This window comes from Cibotium barometz, chromosome 17, assembly GCF_041138505.1.
Source record: "Cibotium barometz isolate CiBa-2024 chromosome 17, ASM4113850v1, whole genome shotgun sequence".
Classification (NCBI taxonomy): domain Eukaryota; kingdom Viridiplantae; phylum Streptophyta; class Polypodiopsida; order Cyatheales; family Cibotiaceae; genus Cibotium; species Cibotium barometz.
This window is the reverse complement of record NC_141062.1, coordinates 33565940-33586376: the sequence shown is the minus strand read 5'-3', so window position 1 is coordinate 33586376 and position 20437 is coordinate 33565940. Positions and strand designations below refer to the sequence as shown.

At 45.0% G+C, this 20437-nt stretch overlaps 1 protein-coding gene across 1 annotated transcript; it reads right to left on the bottom strand.

Annotated features, from left to right (window-relative positions):
* Positions 1-5974: 5974 nt before the first annotated feature.
* LOC147629910 (uncharacterized) lies at positions 5975-11298 on the bottom strand. Its single transcript, XM_086811007.1, has 11 exons — positions 11078-11298; positions 10772-10991; positions 10411-10729; positions 10205-10322; positions 9662-10127; positions 8802-9542; positions 8499-8675; positions 8222-8358; positions 7108-7955; positions 6834-6997; positions 5975-6790 (listed from the first exon to the last, which is right to left on the bottom strand). Exons 1-11 carry the CDS (start codon positions 11296-11298, stop codon positions 5975-5977), a joined length of 4227 nt encoding a protein of 1408 aa, XP_086667133.1.
* Between the last annotated feature and the right edge of the window lie 9139 nt (positions 11299-20437).

Below are 20437 nucleotides of genomic sequence, written 5' to 3'. Positions count from 1 at the left end.
TCCCTATACATTGAGTGCCAGCTCTTGTTCACCCCATCACTCCCAGGGGGGATTTGTTGACATGATACCGCAGTGATGTGTGTGAACACACTTAGGACCGCTGGGGCACTTTTTCCCTCACTAGGAGGTTTTTTCCCCCGTGCATTATATATACGCCCACTCATTCTAGGGCTACCTTATCTTTGTACTTGCACACTAAGTAATACTACTTCTGTGTTGTGTGCTCTTGAGCTTCTTCTTCTCCAAGCTTTGTGTGCATTCCTGCAACCCTAATTCCAACATCTACTGCATGAAAGATCAACATAAAAACTATTGTTTCCTCTCTTAGAAGAGCAAGAGTTCTCAATAATCCCTCCATTAGCCACGTTACTAACATTTAGAGTAGTGTCAATAATTGTGATTCTTTTAATTTAGAGAAATGGTGGAATGTTATTAAAAGTCTACAACCTTTCTTTAGAAACTATGGTAAGAGGATTTCTCAGATGAAAGAAATGATGGCTTGAAAACTTGCATGACCTGGCCAACAATCATCCACTTACTCTGATAGAACTAAATACTTCTCTCTAGGTGGAGATCTTTTATAGCTTAACCAACTTTTTATCTCATCAAACACAACATCCCTAATCATTGTTGTCCCTCCTTTGTAGTGTAGCACAAAAAAAAAAACTTCACTTTGATTATGGGAGGATCCCCAAAGAATGAGTTACATTTGCCATTTATACTTATATCAAGATGTTCATACTTGGCTTGGGCTTTTTCACGAATTTCCTAATTGAAAAAAGGAGAAGTAGCAAGCTTTATAAACTCTCTTTGCACACTTGATCGAATCTCTAGGTAGGCTAGATTTTTATGGAGCTTCTCCACCCTTGATTACAACCTCATGTACTTGGCATTGTTTTGAAGTTCTTGAGTATCTTCTTGTTGGGTAGCTGTATAGGGTTGAATGAAACAACATTAGATGCATAGCCTAGATTCTTGATTGGTTAGTAGTAGTAACCTTTGATTTTATCTTGTGAACATATGGCGATATAAAAAGGTGATGGAAGACATAATCTAGCCTTACCAAGGCTTTGTAGTATACAATGTTGTCATTGCAAGTCCCATGAAGATCTAGTTCTTCCAATAATATGGTCTTTATCAAGGCTTTTTAATATGCAAGGGTGAAGTTTTTCAAGCCTCTTAGGATACAACTCTTCCATAGCCTTTACAAAGGACTTGTATTATTTTAGGTTGTCTTTATAAGCTTTTTGAGCCCTCTTAGGACACATATACATACATTTTTTTCTTTTCTAATCATTGCAATTTATTACTGTGATTCTTGTGATTGAGAAGCATGGTATATTCAAGTCTTCCATTAATTTGGACTTTACCAAGGATTTGTGATATGTAAGGTTGTTTTAGCATGTTTTGTGAGTCCTATTAAGATATACTCAGTTGCAACAAACATCCCACCTTATTTGAAAGCTTAGACTAATGGCAAATAGAGATATAGCTTTGAAAAGAATCCCTAGTAAATGATTTGGGTACCTAGCAAAGCATTCTTGCGACCAAATAATTGTTGAACTCAAAATGCTTTTGTGATTTTCTCTACTCTTAAAGCTTTTAGTTAGACATAATAATGTTATCTATTATCAATACATGTCTCTATGGCCATCATAGACTACGTTCTGATGCTGGTGATCGAAGTCAAAGTGGATTTTCTCTCATAGACTTGGATTTCATTGCCTTGTAATTCAAAGCAATGCTCCTCTTTGTCATGGAAGGTAGATCTTTCATTATCTTCTATGTAATTTTTGAACTCTTAATACCTTTTGTCATTTTCCAATCTTCAAAGCTTTACATGAACATCATACATGTGTGGTATGTTAGAAGTTTGGCATGACCTGTGTGTAAAAGTTTGTTCTATTTAAAAGCTTGTAGGAAAGACATAGTGTCATAGTCAAGGCCAATCATAGGATCTCTTTGTATACATTCGTTTTGTCCCTTTCTACCGTTTTCATGGTAAATTCAAACATTTGCTAATTTTTTAGTAAGCACAAGAAAAGTTTTGTCCAAGTTCTTTACTCATGTCCAGTGTTGTTCGATGTCTCAATTAGCAACTCTGCCTTTTAAAAATCCAAAAATGCTGGTTTGATTGGGAGAGAAAAAAGGAAATTTTCCTATATAAAAATTTACAAAAATAGTGTGAATGTTGGAAAAGTATGGTTATTTTCCCATTATTGCCGGTTCAAAAATGCATCAAAAGGAAATGTGCTCTTTAGGAAAATATTTTTTCCCAAACAGTGCTCGAGTCTAACTAACAACAAAGATTCACCCATAATTGTCACTTTCATTGTGCATTCCAATAAAGGTTCACCATGTAATTACATTCATATTTGCAATTAAAACGAAAACAACCTAAGCATCTACACTTTCAAAATATAAATAGGCCTTTAATTTTTACCTTGTCGAGATGCGTATTGCAAAGAACATTCCAACGTCCATAATTTGGATAAATTTAAAAGCATATAATTTTTTTTCCAACAACGTCCGTAAAACTAGCTTGGAAAATTTGTCCGTTAAAAACTGATTATTCCGTTATAGTGATGTCTGTGTGTGCATACATATACATACATACAGTATATATATATATATACAAGAGAGATTCAGAAGCTTTTAATATCGTGGGAACAATCTGAAGAGACCCACGTTATATTACAGACGCAATCAGGCTTATTCTCTCTCTCTCTCTCTCTCTCTCTCTCACACACACACACACACGAAGATGGGGGAGATTGTGAGGATCATAATCGTGACAAACCTCACAGTTCCGATAGAGGACATAAAGCCGTGCGAGGAGATGATAGCGGAGGTGAAGGAGAAGTTCGTGCACTTGGAGAGCTACTGGCTTGAGTTGCAGTCCATAGACGGGCAGGGTATATGCGAAACTCTCATCACCAACAACACTACCTCAAATTCATGAATTGCGCGCTCTCAAGGGGAGACACTCTTGAAGTTTTTTTCTCAGCTGCCTTGTTTATGCTATTGGTCAATTGGATTTTTGTATAAGGACTTTATTTGAAGGTCTTAAGGGTGTTTTAGGGCATGAGGGTGTGCAAAAAGATTGAACGATTTGTATGGCCTTCTTAGGCCTTGCTATTGGGGTTTAATTTGAAGGCCTTGAATCTAAATTCAGTTGGTTTTTTGCATAGTTTTCATAGATTAGCATTATTTCAGTTGGTTAATTTGGCTTAATAAGTCCAACACAATGTGAAAGTTGTTTAGTAAGAAAGGAAACCTTCTCTGATAGCTTGATTTTTGTTTAGAAGAACTCTTAGGTCTTTAAACTATGTGTGTGTGTGTGCGTGAATGTTGAAAGGATTTGCTCTCTGTGTGTGTGTGTGTGAGAGAGAGAGAGAGAGAGACAGAGAGAGATTAGGAGTTCCCTTGAGGAGTGTCTCAGCCAGGAGAGCGGAGTTTTTGGAGGCTCTGCCTGATCATTGGTTCTTTAGACTAGATCAGTGGAGAGACCTACAGAATGATTAGCCTTTTTGGCAGGGACAGTTCACAAGGACTGGTGTTTAGGGATAAGCAGTTTATGCTTTTCGATTAGAGAGACTATGGAGAGTGCCGGCTCCTAGTGACTTAGACATTGAGGCTTGCCTCTGGCAAAGAGTTAGGGTTGTGGATCGTAGGGACAAGTAGTGGCGCTCAGATCCAGTGATTCCGAGCTCATCCTGGAGCTTAGAGATGTTCCCTGGCTCAGGTTGAGTAGGATCCATGTGAGTGGACTTGGCCTTCGTTACATGCGCAGCAGGAGCTTACACCCTTGTTCCAGTATACGGCGAGAATTGGTAGGAGGTCTTTGCTTCGCATGAGGACACACTCGCACTCTAGGAGCTTTCATTGGACGGCAGAGGCCATTTCTGATGTTTTCCTGTAGAGTGTCTGGACTTGCCTTTGGGATTCCTGGCGCCCACGGAAGATTTCTTTCTTTCTCTGGATGATTGTGCATCAGGAGCTTCCGATGGGGAGCTGGTAAGCTCAAATGGGGATGCCAGGAGATTGTTTGAGATGCCCGGGGCATACTATGGAGACCTTAGGTCACTGTTTATGGTCTTGTCATTTTGCACAGCTGGTGTGGAGGGTTATCTGCAGGATTTTTCAGAGGATCACTCCGGACATTGGATATATCACTCGAGGCACTTTCTGTTGTGTGTTACTTGGGCCAGGGCATCACTTGATATATGAGGCTGACACCCAGGATACATTCCTCTACATTCGGGGAGACTCCTTTGCTTTAGAGGCTACGCATTGTATTCCTTTATTTGCCTTGATGGGGAGCCGATGGAGAGTTGCACAGAGATATTTAGCATTGTGGCTAGTATTACAAGTTGGTGCATTTGGAGGGACAGATGCAGGTTTGTGCTAGGAGGTCAGGACTCCTCTTATCAGCATGTTCTTGCTGAGGAGTCTTCGTGGAGAGTGGGATTACCTATTGATCCTTTAACAGGTGAGATGAGGCGCGAGCACTTTCTTCACACATGGAGCGCACATTAGCTCTTCTTTCATGTGAGAGCAAGTACTCCTATATGGGAGGATACTCCACCTCGATGGCTCTCTCAAGGATTACTATGCCACCTTGAGTATTTGCGTTTTCTTGGTAATATAAGGAGCCATGTTCTTCTGGAAAAAAAAACAGAAAAGAAGTCACCTTGGGTTTTCATTTATCATTACATAGGGCAAGTTCATGGATCCTGATTGAACTGCCAATCTGATTGCTTTTTCATGAAATGTGCAAGTAATCAGCATCGCCTGAAGTTGGTCTAGTGGCAAAGTCTTGGATGTTCACACATGGTGTAGGTCATAATTGCAAAAGACAAGGGTGATGATCTTAGGTAGGGGCTTAATTATCGGTTATTTGAAAAATAACTGAGCCTTGTTTGTGGTCACACGTGGGTAAAGGGGAGGCTTAGTAGGATGAAGCCTTATTAAGGCAATACCTTAAGAGCTATGTGCCCAGGATTGCATTTCCCCCCTTTTTTGGTGATACTCTTTGGTTACACACCTCTGTTTTAATCCTTTTTCTTTGTATTTTGCCTCGGGTTAGGGGTTTCCTAGATATCTTTTTATGGAAAAAAAAGAAGGGAGGCTTAGTAGAACTAAGCCTTTGGGTGGATTGGGACATCTAACTAGAGGGTGCCCACGATGCCGACCTCGCACCATGGGTCCTCAGCAGCCACCGGAGGGTAGCCTCGACAGGGCATTCTTTGGCAGGGACTTCAGCAACAGCAGGTACTTCAGCACAGGCTACAGATCAGGGCTAGCAGCCTATGCCCAGACGGCGACGTACAGGTGTAGAGGGACGACAAGCTCTAGCTCCGCGGCCTACTATTCCAGCTCAGTAGTGGGTTTCCACAGGGAATAGATTTGATATTCTACATGAGCGTCAGGAGGACCCGCCTGTTTCCCAGTCTTCTCAAGCTGAGGAACAGAAGCCTCCTCCCCCTCCCTCTTCCTCCCAGCCCTCCCCAGATTCCTCACCCCCCCCCCCCCCTTGGCCACCCTTCCCCCCCTCCATCCCTCCCCTAGCCATTCTTCTCCAACCCTCCAGACCTCTCCCTCCCACCATCGTCCTCCCCCTCCCTGTAGAGAAGGGGGAACGGGGCAGGAGAGGAAGGCCACGGAGGGCAGGGTGAGAATGAGTGGGAAAGAGGGGAGAGGGGTAGAGTGAACTAGGGAGAGGGAGTGCACAGGAGAGGAGGAGCAGGAGGGATGTAGATTAGGTGTCAAATCAATACGTACCTTACAAATCTTTTGGGGTTGACTTATATAGTCCCCCTCATTCCCCACAATTCCCCTCCTATTTTCCCACCTATTTCCCACATAAAACCCGTCCCTTTCCCACCTCATTACAGCCATCCCTTCCCAAAGAATTTTGCCCTCAAAATTTCCACGAGGCTGCCCAAAAATGGAAAAATACAGCAGATACCAATCAGCTCTGTAGGAGATAGGGGTAGTCCTGCACAATGCTCTCGGGTTGCCAAGAATTCTCATCTTCAGATAAACCTTTCCATTTGATGAGGTATTCTATGTAAGCCTTGTTCCTGAGCACATGATCTCTGAAGCCTTTGATTTGCTCTGGCACATAAATGATGTGGCCCTCTTCATCCATAGGCGGCAACTCAGGAAGAACCTGGACATGCTGTCCTACATGTGGTTTCAGCAAGGATACCTGGAAAACATTATGGATCCTGGAGGTCCTGGGTAGCTCCAACTGATATGCTACCTTCCCAACTCTGCGGATGATTTTGTAGGGACCGTAATACCTGTGGGCAAGCTTTGTGTTGGTATTACCTTTCAGCGAGGCATATCGATTCTTATGGAGACGTAAATGCACATAATCCCCCTCTTCAAAAGATAAGTACCTCCTGTGTTCATCCGCATACTTCTTCTGCTTGGCTTCGGCATCCTGCATATTCTTCTTAGCCAACTGCAGAAGGGCATCCATACTCTCCAAGTCATTTCTTGCTTGCTGATTTTTCACAGCTAAGTCTGCAACCCTGGAAGGCATTCCCACTTTGCATCCATACATAACCTCGAATGGACTCATGCCAATAGAAAGGTGTTTGGTGCTGTTGTAACAAAATTCAGCCAATGCCAACCATTTGTCCCAAGACTTCTGTGTGTCATGACAGTAATGCCTTAAGTACTCCTCCAGCCATTTGTTCACCCTCTCTGATTGTCCATCCGTTTGGGGATGATAAGCAGTACTAGGCGCAAGGGAAGTACCAACTGCAGTGAATAACTCCTGCCAAAAGTGACCCATAAACTTAGCAATCCCTGTCACTGACAATCTCTTGAGGAAAACCATGATGCTTGAACACATTCTCAATGAATTGCCAGGCAACCTGTGATGCTGAGTACCGAGTCCTAGTCGGTATGAAATGGGCCTGCTTGGTCATCCTGTCAACCACCACGAATATGCTATCCCAACCCTTCTCTGTAGAAGGCAAGCCTGTAATGAAATCCATGGCAATGTGAGTCCATTTGCCTTCAGGAGTAGCGGTTGCAAAAGGCCTGCGGCAGGTAACCGGCTGTCCACTTTATTTTGTTGGCAGGGCAAACATTCACTGACATACTTAACCACGTCTCGCCACAAGCCATCCCACATAAAGCTTTCTTTGACCTTCTCATATGTTTTGGTGATACCCGCATGCCCTGACATAGGAGATGAGTGCATTTCCTGTAAGACCAACAACCTGTACTTGGAGTCTGGTACAAGATAAATTCTATCCTTGCACCATAACAGTCCGTTACGGAGCTGAAATCGAACATGTCCCTGGCTGGACGGACTCTGTAACTCCACAAAGATAGGGGCTGCATCAGAATTTTGCATGTATTCCTCCTGAATCCCAAGTATCCACTCCTGATGAAGCGTGGAAATGGCAGACAGTCTGCATGACCACATCCTGGACAAGGCATCAGCAACCACATTCTCTTTCCCTTTCCTGTACTCAATGTCAAAGTCATAGGACTGAACTACAGCCAACCATCTCTTCTGCTTCATGGATAAATTAGGCTGCGTTAAAAAGTACTTGAGTGTCCTGTGATCCATTTTGATCTTAATCTTGCTACCGTACAGGTAGTGGGACCATTTTGCAAAAGCATGCAAGATTGCCAGCATCTCCTGATCATAGACATGATAATTCATTTCCCTGGCATTAAACTTCCTGCTCTCAAAAGCAATCACACCATGCTCCTGTCTTAGGACAGCCCCTAAACCTTTGCCACTGGCTTTCGTCTCAACAATGAAAGACCGTGAGAAATCAGGGCACACCAATACAGGTGCATTACTAAGGGCATCCTTGAGATTCTCAAAACTGAGTTGTGCTGCTTCTGACCATTGGAAGGCATCCCTTTTCAGCAAATCAGTGAGAGGGGCAGCCCTTTTGGCAAAGTGCCTGATGAACCTCCTGTAAAAAGAAGCAAGACCCAAAAAACCCCTGAGCTGCGTGGTATTATGTGGTTGCGGCCACTCCTCCTCCAAAAATCGAACTGAATGAATCGGCAGCAGCCCAACCTAATGGGGATGTTTCTCGACATGAGTATTTTCTCGACACCACAAGGATCCGGCCACGTCAATCCGCCGCTAGCAATTGTCTAGCTTCTGCTACCAACTAAAACCCCCACCGGTTTCATTTCATCGGGAACCAATGCATTTCACCTTAGCTGGGTCTACCCTGATTCCGTGCCTGCTTTTACAACATGCCCAAGATATTCAACCTCATCTGCCATAATTGTGCACTTGCTGGCCTTGGCATAAAGCTGATGCATCCTCAAGATATCCAGCACTTGTCGGACATGGCCTATGTGTTCCTGTGCACCCTTACTGTATTACTGTAAATGAGAATGTCATCAAAAAATACTAGCACACATTTGAAAAGAAGGGGGTGTAAAATCTTGTTCATGAGTGCCTGGAAGGTGGCTGGTGCATTAGTCAAACCAAAAGGCATCACCTTGAACTCATATAATCCTCTTTCTGTACGAAAGGCAGTCTTATGCTCATCACCCTCTTTCATCCTGATCTGATGGTACCTTGACCTCAAATCAATCTTCGTGAAATACTGAGCACCCTTGAGTTCATCCAGCAGGTCATCAATCCTGGGAATAGGAAACCTGTTCTTAATGGTGGCCTTATTCAAATCCCTGTAATCAATGCACATACGGAAAGAGCCATCCTTCTTCTTCACCAGGAGTACTGGAGATGCAAAAGGCGAGGTGCTATGAGCAATGAAGTTTTTCTCAAGCAAATCTCGCACCTGTGTTGCCACTTCTTCCCGTTCAACCTTAGAGAGTCGGTACGGGGCCTTGTTTATTGGTTTACTACCATGTTCCAGGACTATGGCATGATCAACATCTCTTTTTGGGGGCAACTGAGATGGCATATCAGCAAACACATCCGCAAATTCTAAGAGCAATTGCTGCATATCACAATCATCCACATGGGGAATGCCACCCTCCTGAGGTACAGAAACATTCAATGCATATATGGCACTTTCTTTCTTGAGCTCCCTAGCTAGCTGCCTTGCTGAAATGACCTGCAATTTCCGAGTTACAATGCCCTGCAATGTAACCGATCTACCCTTGTGGCGAAATTCAAGAGATAAGGCATTCAAATCTATGCTGATTTTCCCCAATGATTGCAGCCAATCACATCCCAGGACAGCATCTATTGGCCCCATATCCAATGCCAGAAGATCGCCTACAAACTCATAGTCCTCAGAGAACTTGATCCTGGCATCCTGGCAACAATGTCTGCTGATCATGTGCTGTCCATTAGCTATCTCCACTTTCAGGCCATGGTCTATCTTTGTAGCAATCAATCCCACTCTTTGCAATGTCCTGCAATTAATGAAACTGTGAGTGCTACCGTTGTCGACCAATACATGAACAGATTTGCCATTAATCATTCCTTTCAACCTGATTGTGTCAGCACTTTTGGCACCCATCAAGGCATGAAGTGAGATGGTATACAGTGTAGACTGGGCATCCCAATAAATCTGCTCATCATCCACAGGAACATTACCATTAGCATCACCTCTGACATGCAAACCCGAGAGAGTGTTGGCTTACAGCCTTTCCTGCCACATGTAGGCTGAATATCAATCTCATGCATCACATGAGTGGCTTGCTCAATAGCCCCACCCGGATCAAAGGGAAATGCGGTTCCCTTTGTGGCTCCTGTGTCAGGAGCTTCATCTGCATCATGAGCTCCTGTCAATTCCTCATGAGAGACATCATGGGGGTCTGCAACATCAGTGACTTCCTCATCATCTGAGAATTCAATTATCATGCTGAGTTTGGCTGAGCTGACATTCTTCATCTTGCACACATCTCGATGCTGAGGTGTCCATTTCTCTCCACATCTAAAGCATAAATTAGCCTTTTTCCTACTGTCCATTATGGCCCTGGAGTGTTGTTTAACATCTGATTTGTCAAAACCAGCACTGGGTTTGACACCTGGCTTTGCGTCCGTGGGCCTGTAGGGCTTGGCATATGGCATTTTACTCCCTGTAACCGTAGGATATCGTGGAAAGGGGGCAACTGCTGATTTCTTATCAGCCCAATCAGCAAACTTTGACTTCCTGTCAGCCTCATAAACAGCACCATAAGAGCTACCTGACACAAGCTTGTACTTGCCAGCATATTTTGGCTCAAACACCTCAGAGCAAGCTGGGCTGCCCGCTCAATGGTTTGGGGATTATGAGCTCTCACATCAGCAGCCAGAGGGGGATTTAAGCCTTGGATAAACGCAGCAGCTTCCCCTTCTCGGAAATGTCCTGTACAAACAAGGAAAGTCTCCAAAAATGCTGCAAGTACTCCTGGACCGTACCTGTCTGAGATAGTGCATAAAAATCAGCAAGGTACTGCTCAGGATTAGGGCCGAGACGAAAGTTGTGACCATAAGCTCCTTGAACTGTTTCCATGTGGTCGGCTTCTGAGGTGACTCTCTCATGTTCCGCCACCATGTATGTGCATAATCCTGTAAATGCATGCTAGCAAAAATGATCCTCTCCTCATCGTTCTTAGGGTAGAAGCGGAAATAATCTTCCAGCTTCGTGAGCCACTCCTCCAACTCATTGGAAGTGCGAGTGTCCCCCTTAAACTTGTGCACAGAGAGCTTGTCTTTCACATCTTTGGCTGCATTATACCTGGAGTGACCACCAGCATATCTAGCATCCTCACGCTTAAAGCTCACATACTATGAAAAGGGCATCTCATCACGTACATCCTCAGGCAAGGCCCTGTATGAACGTAAGGCATCTGAGAACATATCATCCATGTTTGCATGCTGCCCAATTCCAGCATCCTGCTGGATAGGAGAACCACTCCCCTGATGCACAAAATGCGTCTGGCTGAAAGCATTACCTCCCTGATACACAGGCTGAGTCTGACTGAATGTGTTCAGAGGAGGTGTCATCGAAGCATGCAATCCCTGCTGAGTCTGCCTGCCAAAAACATCACGGTGAGTGGGTGGCATAGAGAAAGGCTGAGAAGAGGACTGGCCTCTCTCCCAACTGCCTTGAAAACCAACACCACACCCAATCCAGGCATGCTCGCCGTGGGCGGAAATGTGCCAGTAGGCCGGCCCAAAATGGATGGCTCAACCAATGAAATCTGCGAGCCAAATGGCGGCTTGGCATCAAACAATGAAGTGCTCGGCGGCACGGCCAAGGCATCACCCATATCAACATAATCCCCATGCTGGGGTGCATGCATAGAACCAGAATCATAAGTGTGACGGCCATCAGCCATAAACCCCTGCGCGGGTCAGAAAAATCACCCTGACTATCCGACTGATCCCCGTGCTGGGGTGCGGGCTGCTTGCCCTTATCATGCATAGTGATGGCAGTAGTGATCTGCTGCCCAATGTGCTGACCCATCTGGGTGATAGCTATATCGTGCATAGCCATAGCAGTGGTGAGCTGCTGCCCCAACTGCTGACCCATCTGGTGAAAAGCCCCCTGAAGCATTGAGGCCAATGCATCTAGAAACTGTGTCTGTAGGCATAGCAGAAACTGGCTGTGAGGGAGATGCACCCTCTGTGACCGGCATCTGCTCCTGCTGAGCAACATCGTCACCGTGCTGAGATGACTCATCCGACCGGGGTGCACGCCTGGGTGCCATGAGTGACACGAGGAAAATGTGCCAAGTGTCGAAGGCTCGATGTAGAGGCTCAAATGCAGTCGATGAAGAGGTTCGAAGGAAGCTCGGTGAAGAGGCTGGAAACGGGGCTCAAAATGAGCCACAAAGGTGGCTGAAAAGGGGCCCCTGCTGAGCGGCCAGCGAGAAAGAGACGGCGGCTGAGCGGCCTGCAAGAGAGGCGCGACGGCGGAGCGGTGGCCGGCCGGGATGTGCTGCGTGGTGGCTTAGCGGCTGCTGCTGCTGGCTGAACGGCAGCGTCGGATGGGTGGCGACAGCAGGATTGATGGCGGCTGGTCGTGTAGCAGGCAGCCAATTACCACTGCCGTTTGAAGTAGCTCGACAGATTTGTGGGCTATGCTTGTGCAAAAGGCAATGTTGTTAGGCCAGAATTCAGGCCATTCCACGCTCAGCTACGTATCGCCTTGAACATGCGCACGGCAGAATCTGAGTGTGGCAACCTCCTCCATTGCTCGCTTCCACGCACCACTCTGTTCTGCCTTGGCAAATGTCACTAACTGCTAGTCCCTTGAGCTAGTTCGATCTTGCTACTGTCAAATCAGCAGGGTAGCAATCCCACGGAAAGTGCTCTGATACCACTGTAGAGAAGGGGGAACGGGGCAGGAGAGGAAGGCCACGGAGGGCAGGGTGAGAATGAGTGGGAAAGAGGGGAGAGGGGTAGAGTGAACTAGGGAGAGGGAGTGCACAGGAGAGGAGGAGCAGGAGGGATGTAGATTAGGTGTCAAATCAATACGTACCTTACAAATCTTTTGGGGTTGTCTTATATAGTCCCCCTCATTCCCCACAATTCCCCTCCTATTTTCCCACCTATTTCCCACATAAAACCTGTCCTTTTCCCACCTTCATTACACTCCCGCTGGCCTTTCTTCTCCAAAGGTGAGGCGGTCCTTGAGCAACGCTTTATCTACGAGCCGCTTCTCTCGCGAGGAGTCATCGGCCAGCCGCCCTCCCTTGGTCGTCAATACTTCCCCCTTGTCGGTGGTTCCCACAGAGACTTCGAGTTTTGACTTCTTTACGAGGGGGGGGGGGAGATTTGATTATGGCTTCACGGGCACTTTGGAGATTCAGAGTCTGAGATTGCCGTTGTGAATATCTAGGTCCACGTCCTCCTCCTCGCTGCGAGAGGAGGCGAGGCCATTGACTCTGTAGTTGCATTCTCTTTTCCTCTTTATGACTCTGTGGCACAGGAGTGGACCTCAGGGTCAGCTCTAGCCTTGGTGCGCGAGCAGATGCTGGAGTTCTCACGTCACTTGGGCCACATTGAGAGTCATTGACATGCTTGATCCTTTCTGGGCTCTCGCCAAGTTCTCGGCGGTCTTGAGCGATGCTAGAGGATTGGGAGAGCGCCATATTGTGGTACATGTGTTTACAGAGGCTCGTCTTCCCCCTTGTTATGTATATATTCATGAGGATTACCTAGACCTGGTGGATGCCATGACAAGCGCACGCAGCGCCTGGTCTTTGGTCAGGCGGGCCATGTATGAGAGGCTTTCTTCGGTGCGAGGTCATCTTCCTGTTGGCTAGCATCACAGTTTTGGCTATTTTGCTCTCTCTAGCCCCCCCCCCCCCCCCCCCCCCCCCCCCCCCCCCCCCCCCCCCCTTCCCTTTTTCCCTAGAGCTTCTCCATGTGTAGCTTTCATGCATTCACTCACATGCACACTTATGGGTCCAGCCCTGTCATGCGGACCCCTCACTTCAGTGGCATGCGTGGCCTTTACTCGAGGTTTCAGTGGCATGCGTGGCCTTTATTCTTAGCACAACATTGGGAAGCAGTGAAAGGTATCATGCGATATCTGAAAGCGACAACGCACATGTGCATATGCTACGGGAGTCAGGATTTGAGTGTCAAAGGAGGGTACACTGATTCAGATTATGCAGGAGATTTGGACAAGAGAAGGTCCATGTCAGGCTATGTCTTTACATTGACTGGAGGTGGAGTGTCATGGCGATCTCGATTGCAAGATTGTGTTACGCATTCTACAATAGAAGCTGAGTATGTTGCAGCGTCAGAGGCTTGCAAAGAAGCTATTTGGCTTGGTAGATTGGTAGCAGACTTGGGAATCAAGGAAGAGATGCCAGCTTTGCATTGTGATAGCCAGAGTGCTATACAGTTAGCCAAGAATCCAGTGTTTCATGCAAAGACAAAGCATGTGGATATGAAGTATCACTTCATCAAAGAGGTGATCGAGGACAAGCAGATACAGCTCGTCAAGGTTCATACCACAGAGAATCCTGCTGATCTACTCACCAAGGGACTTCCAGGGCAAAGCTTTGCACATTGTCGTGAGCTATTGGGCGTTGGGTAGTCTGGTTTTCTACTCATTTTTGTACGGTACATAGATAACCCATTTGCTTAAAGTGCCATATTGGACTTTAAGTGGGAGGTTGTTGGGGTGTAAAGCCCATATGGCTGGGATAGTGGCCGGGCGCCCATAGCTTGTATATCTTTGATTTCTCTTGTGAATAGACTAACACTTCTAACCCTATCTTTTGTGTGTGCTCAAGCTCCTCCTTCACCGTGTGCGCTCCCACAGCTCCTACGCGCTCCCGCAGTGCCCACAGCCTTAAATCCCTAGATTAAGCTTACTAATCAAGAGAACAAAGAGCCTTTAATCGGGGCACAAATTGGACATCAATCACAAGCTAAGCATTAGAATAACACTTCTTAATAATCAAAGACACAATAGCAACACAATGTGGAGCTCCACGAGCTCAAGAATCAATGCACAAGAAGAGGTGTTTACCTATAACAAACGTGCTCTCTTATCTTCTCATTAACAAAGGTTTTTTACAAAGTGGGTTTTTTTGGCTTTTAAACATGGCCTCGAGGTTGTGGGTTCAAATCTTGATACAAGTTGGAAGCACTTGGCCCCATACTACTTAAAAACCATGGAAATTACAAGATATGTAAAACGGGTAAGCCCTAGGCTTCAAAAAATGGTTCCCGCAGCTTAGTGGGTTTCCGCATCAATTCCCGTGAATGCTCTTTTCCCGCAACCGCTCCTGTAACCCGCAACAAGTCCGGATAAAACATCTCAAATGTAATTCCCAAAATAGTTTTAAACCACCTTGTGCTACCATCCGGGGATGGTATGCATGAAATAATGGCAGCATCTAAAGCACACATGTTGAATTAGGTTCAATTGGCTTAGTTACATGAGCAGCAAAAGTGTTTGATCAACAGAGTGAATGAGAGTTACCTCTTTAAGCTCATGATCCTTGACAAGGTCGTTTCCCACATAGCGGGTTACCCAAGGTTACTACACGAACTTGATTTTAGGATTCTCCTGAGTTTGAGTTTGGCGTTCTCAAGAACTTGCACCCTGCATCATCTACATAAAGGCGTCGAGCATTGTTTATGTGACCATAATAGCATAACACTTTTGGAGGTGGTGGGCTTGGGTGGATTGTGTTCTGCGTCCGAATCGAGTCCCAATTGTGCTTTTCAACATCCTCCATTTTGCACTCCGGGTCATGTGTGTAGAGAGCATTGTACTCGTCTTTGTACATGCCTGGGCAGGTACCTAGGGACTCAACCTCAATCCACTCTAAGGTCCATTGTCTCATAGTTCTTGCGAAAAAACTGACCATCTTCAGTGGTAAAGTATTGAATCACATTGTGGTGGCCATAACAATGCAGGCGCATCCGTTGGGGTTGGGTCTGCCCTAGCTGATTTGCTTCTGCCTCTCACTGCCTCCCTGAGTGTGATTTTAGAGTCACTCCCGTTGTTTGAGTACGAGTAACTAGAGTCACTAGAAATGCTTATGTTGGCTTGCTTTTGGCTGTGGCAAATGCCTTGCAAGCGCTAAGAAGATTAAAGTGCTGGGTGCACTTAGATGCACACATGAGGTTTGATTCTTGCTTACCCTTGATGTTGTCTGTGATTTTGTCTAAGAAGGGCCTTGTGCATAGAGTTGAGTGCTCAGCCTTGAATTTGTTTCCCCTTTGAATGCCTAAAGCTCAAAAAAGGATGTTCTTGAGCTCGATAAAGCCTAGGGTGTAGATGGGATTTTCTGGAATGTGTAATAAGAACTTTAGTTGCTACAAAAAATACAAGCTAGTGATGATTTACACCCACCCCTTGCTTCTTGATGAATTAAGGCTCCGTGTGTACAACCAAGTACTATGCTTGATCAGAGTTCACCATGGCTCATGCTCTTCAGTATTCACCTTTGCTGTAACTTGAGAATGAATTTTGGATAGGTTTCAATCTTAAGGGAATGAGCTTTTAATGTGGGGTGAGGCCTATTACACACACAACATGCAATAGTTTCTATCTCTCCCTAGTGCACATTGCACTCATTTTATGGCCAAGTTTGGAGCTCCCTCTTGTAGGGCTATCTCTCTACAATGTGCACACAATAGCTCAAGAAACTTTTTTGCTCTAGCATGCATAGTATCACACATACATTAAACATCGCTCACACAGAAGTGGCCACTGTTGCCTTGACAAATAGAGGGGGAGGAGCTGGTGCACCCGTGAGAAATGACAACAATGGGAAATGGTTTTGGAGTAGGTGGGAGGGATGGTGGGAATGGAGCCTATGAGGCTTTCTAAGTGGGAAACTAAGAGTCATGGAAATGGGAGCTAGGTAAAGCAAAGCTTTTAATAAAGTTTCCATGATGGTGGCCTGTGGGAAAGGGTACAATGGGGAGGCAAGGGAAAGAGGCTAAGGTTTAATCAAGCATGTGGTTGTAGAGAGGCATGAGTTTGGGATGCTTATAATGTGCTCTCTCTCTCTAAATTTAGACCAGATGGCAGCAGTACAAACACCCTCTCTCTCTATCAAATTCTGGCATGCACTTCCTCTCTTCTCACTCGTAAGTCTCTCACTCTCTCTCTCTCTCTCTCTCTCTCTCTCTCTCTCTCTCTCATGTCGCACTCTCTTTTGGCTATTGGCTATTTTTAGCAGGCTGCCCCAGGCTCGACGGGCTCTCTCTCTCTTCGTTTTGTATACACAGCTAGTTTCTCTCTCTTCATTTTGAATACACAGCCAATTTCTCTCTCTTCTATGCTCCAGCACTACACACACCAACAAACTACACGGGGGTGTAGGCTATAGGGCTCACTGGATCTCTCTCACTCTGCAGGCGCAGAGACCACTGTCCATAGTACACACTCCTCCACTGTCCATAGCTCGTAGCCTGCAGGCGGTCTCCCTCATGCAGCCTGGACTCCAGAGCCGCTCGTCTCACGCTTCACAACGTGCCTCAAACCAATATTAGCATATGAATTAACTCTTGATGCAATTAGATTCCTTTTATTATAACAGTTACAGTATAATATGAAACAATTGCAAGCTAATTCATCTACGACAGCTCATACACATAGTCATGCATATCAATAGGAAAGATAAAAGAGACACAAATTTAGGGGCTGAAAATCATGAGGCCGTGATCCCCCCTCAAAAGGATTTTGCATTAATCTTGCTCTCAAGTAAGAGAGAATTTACATCACCTCAGTAAGATGAGGAGTCTTGTACATCATGTGGACTATAGCGGCTAAGATCTCCATAACCCATCAATGTGGTAACTTGTTGTGGTTCTTCCAACACTAATTAGAGCCATCCGGATGGAGAGACATCTTGGCCACTCTAGATGTGTGTGTGAACGAAGTAACTCCCACCATCTTTTGTGATGAAGAGGGCTACACCATTCCAAATGATTCAGGTAGTCCCTACTGAACTTGAAACAACCAAAAGTACAGAAACGGAAACAAATCCCAACAATGAGGTTGAGATAAAACAAAACACAGAGACCATTGAACAACCAGCACACGAGGAAACCAAAACTAAAACTGCATTCTGGAAATTGGGTGTTCAAGATGAAGTCTCAACAATTAGAAGGTTAAGCAATGACGACATTGAGGATAATAGGGATGAGGTGTATTATGATGCTTCAGATGAACTCGATGAGTTCAAGAGTGAAATCCCTGAGACTGAAAAGATTAAACTACGACTAAGAGGAGGAAAAGAGGTAGAAATACTTCCAACCACCTCTTCGAACCGAAAAAAAGAATGACAACGAAGACAAGGCCGTTCAAAGGGCCAGAGATGTCTCGCATCACTAGGAAAACAAGCTACCTACGGCGAGTCAATGCACAAGGACAAGGTCACGGGTAGATATCTAGAGCCCAACTCGGACACCAGGATGAAAAGGTCAAAACCCAAAACAACAGAAAATAAAAAAGAAACAAGAGATCACAAGAGTCGAGCGAAAGGCTAAATACAATGAGCTTAAACGTGAGTTGAAAGAAGTGTGGACCATGGAAATGGACACATCTTTTGACGCAGAAGACGGGATTAGTGTACCTTCCCATTTCAAGAAGTACATGATCCAAGAGTGGAAGATAGTGTTTCAACAGCCAGTCAGGACATTACTGACCCCTGGTCAGTCTTATCATGGGCCGAAGGATGCGAAGAAGATCAACCAGATGAAGAACCAAAACCGGCATACATTGCTACAGATCTAGATCGAGAGGAAGAAGAGATCTTGATCAAAATGCTAAGAGAGTACCGGGATGTGTTTGCTTGGTCTTACATAGACTTGGAGGGTGTAGACCCTAAAATTTGCCAGCATACCATTCCAATGAAAGAAGATGCAAAACCTTGCAGGCAAAGGCCATATACCTATAATGATACTTTTGCTAGAAGAATCAAGGAGGAGATAGACAAGCTTAAGGAAGTGGAGTTTATCTATGAGATAGAGCATATGGACTGGGTTTCACCGATTGTAGTTGTTCCTAAAAAGAACGGCAAACTACGCGTGTGTGTGAATCTAAAGAAGGTAAATGCTGCTACAATTAGGAATAGCTATCCTCTTCCGATCACACTGACCACATTATTGAAAGAGTAGCTGGACAAGCTGCTTATAGCTTCTTAGATGGATTCTCGGGTTATAACCAACGGGTTATAACCAAGTTTCCATAGACCCAAAGGATCAGCACAAGATTGCTTTTGCCATAGAATGGGGTATCTTTGCGAATAGAGTCATGCCATTTGGTCTGACCAATGCACCCACCACATTCCAATGGCTAATGAGTCACTCTTTTAAGGAATATCTTAGAGATTTCCTTGAGGTCTACATGGACGACTTGTGCATACACTCCGGAGAACGAGCTCAGCATGTAGAGCACCTAAAGCTAATCTTTGAGAAGTGCAGAACATACAGGATTTGCTTAAATCCTGAGAAGTGTGTTTTCATGGTCAAACAAGGTAAAATTTTGGGCCATATTGTCTACAAAAATGGCATCTCAACCGATTTTGAGAAGATCAAGGTGATTATCGAATTGCCAAGACCACGGAATGCTAAACAAGTTCAAGGATTCATGGGGCATTGCGGGTACTACCGTAGATTTATCTACTTGTATGCCGTAATAGCCAAACCACTCTATGGTCGTTTGGTAGTTTTCATCTGGATAGAGGAGTGTGAGGAGTCCTTTAACAAGCTTAAAGATGCTTTGACCTCAGCACCGATACTCAAGTCCCTAGATTGGAATGTGATATTCGATGTACATATAGATGCATCAAATTACGTAGTTGGAGCTATACTAGCACAACCGGGAGAACATAACATGGATTTCCCTATCTCCTATGCTAGTAGGCAGCTGAATAGTGCAGAGAGAAACTACACCACTACTAAGCGTGAAGGCTTGGGCATGGTGTACGCGGTAAAGAAGTTTAGACATTATCTATTGGCAAACAAGTTCATTTTTTTCACAGATCATCAAGCTCTGTTGTATCTTGTGAATAAGCCATGTAATACCGGGCGAATAGTGAGATGGTTCATCATCTTGCTAGAGTTCGACTTTACTGTGGTGGTTAAGAAAGGAAGTACGCATAAGAGAGCAGATCACCTGTCTCGTCTTGTCAATGGAGAAGCACCGCTAGGCATGAGATGATTTGCTAGATGCATATCTCTTCAATATAGAGATAATTCCAAGATGAAGTGAAGAGTATGTCTCGCTGATGACCATTGGTCAATTGGATATACCCTTGCCTCTACGAGAAACCCTTGCCTCTACGAGAAAAGAAAGAGCTGGTTCTAGACACTGCCTTTCTAACGATGATATTAGGATGCTTGTATAGACAAGGCCTGGATGGAATTTTACGTTTATGCAGAGAACCATCTGAGAAACCATACTACTTAAAAGGACTGCTCATGTAGCAGTTGGAGGAATTCACATGGCTGGAATCAAACACTCAAGCAAGTGCTATGGTTAGGAGTTTGGTGGCCCACCATGAAGAAAGAAACTCAAGAGTTTGTGATGCAGTGTGCAGATTGTAAGATCAAGAAACCACTGCCACATACTACGTTGTGTAACGTTTCATTAGCACCCAAGTGGAGCTCCTATTTGGTTGAGTATTCCAACAAGACATTTCCTGAAGGAATGAATCGAGCTCGACAAAAGTCTATTGAAGCCGAAGCAGGAGATTATGCAATGGTTGGAAATCTGCTCTACAAGAGGGGCAAAGACCAACAGTTATGAATATGTGCTTTAGAAAACGAATACGTTCCTATACTAGAGCAAGCACACGCTGGACAAGCAGGTGGCTACAGTTATGAATATGTGCTTTAGAAAACGAATACGTTCCTATACTAGAGCAAGCACACGCTGGACAAGCAGGTGGCCATTTCTCAACTGATACAACAGCCAAAGCAATCATGACTACTGGGATTTGGTGGCCAATGTTGTTCATGGACTCAGAAGAGTACATAAAACACTGTGAT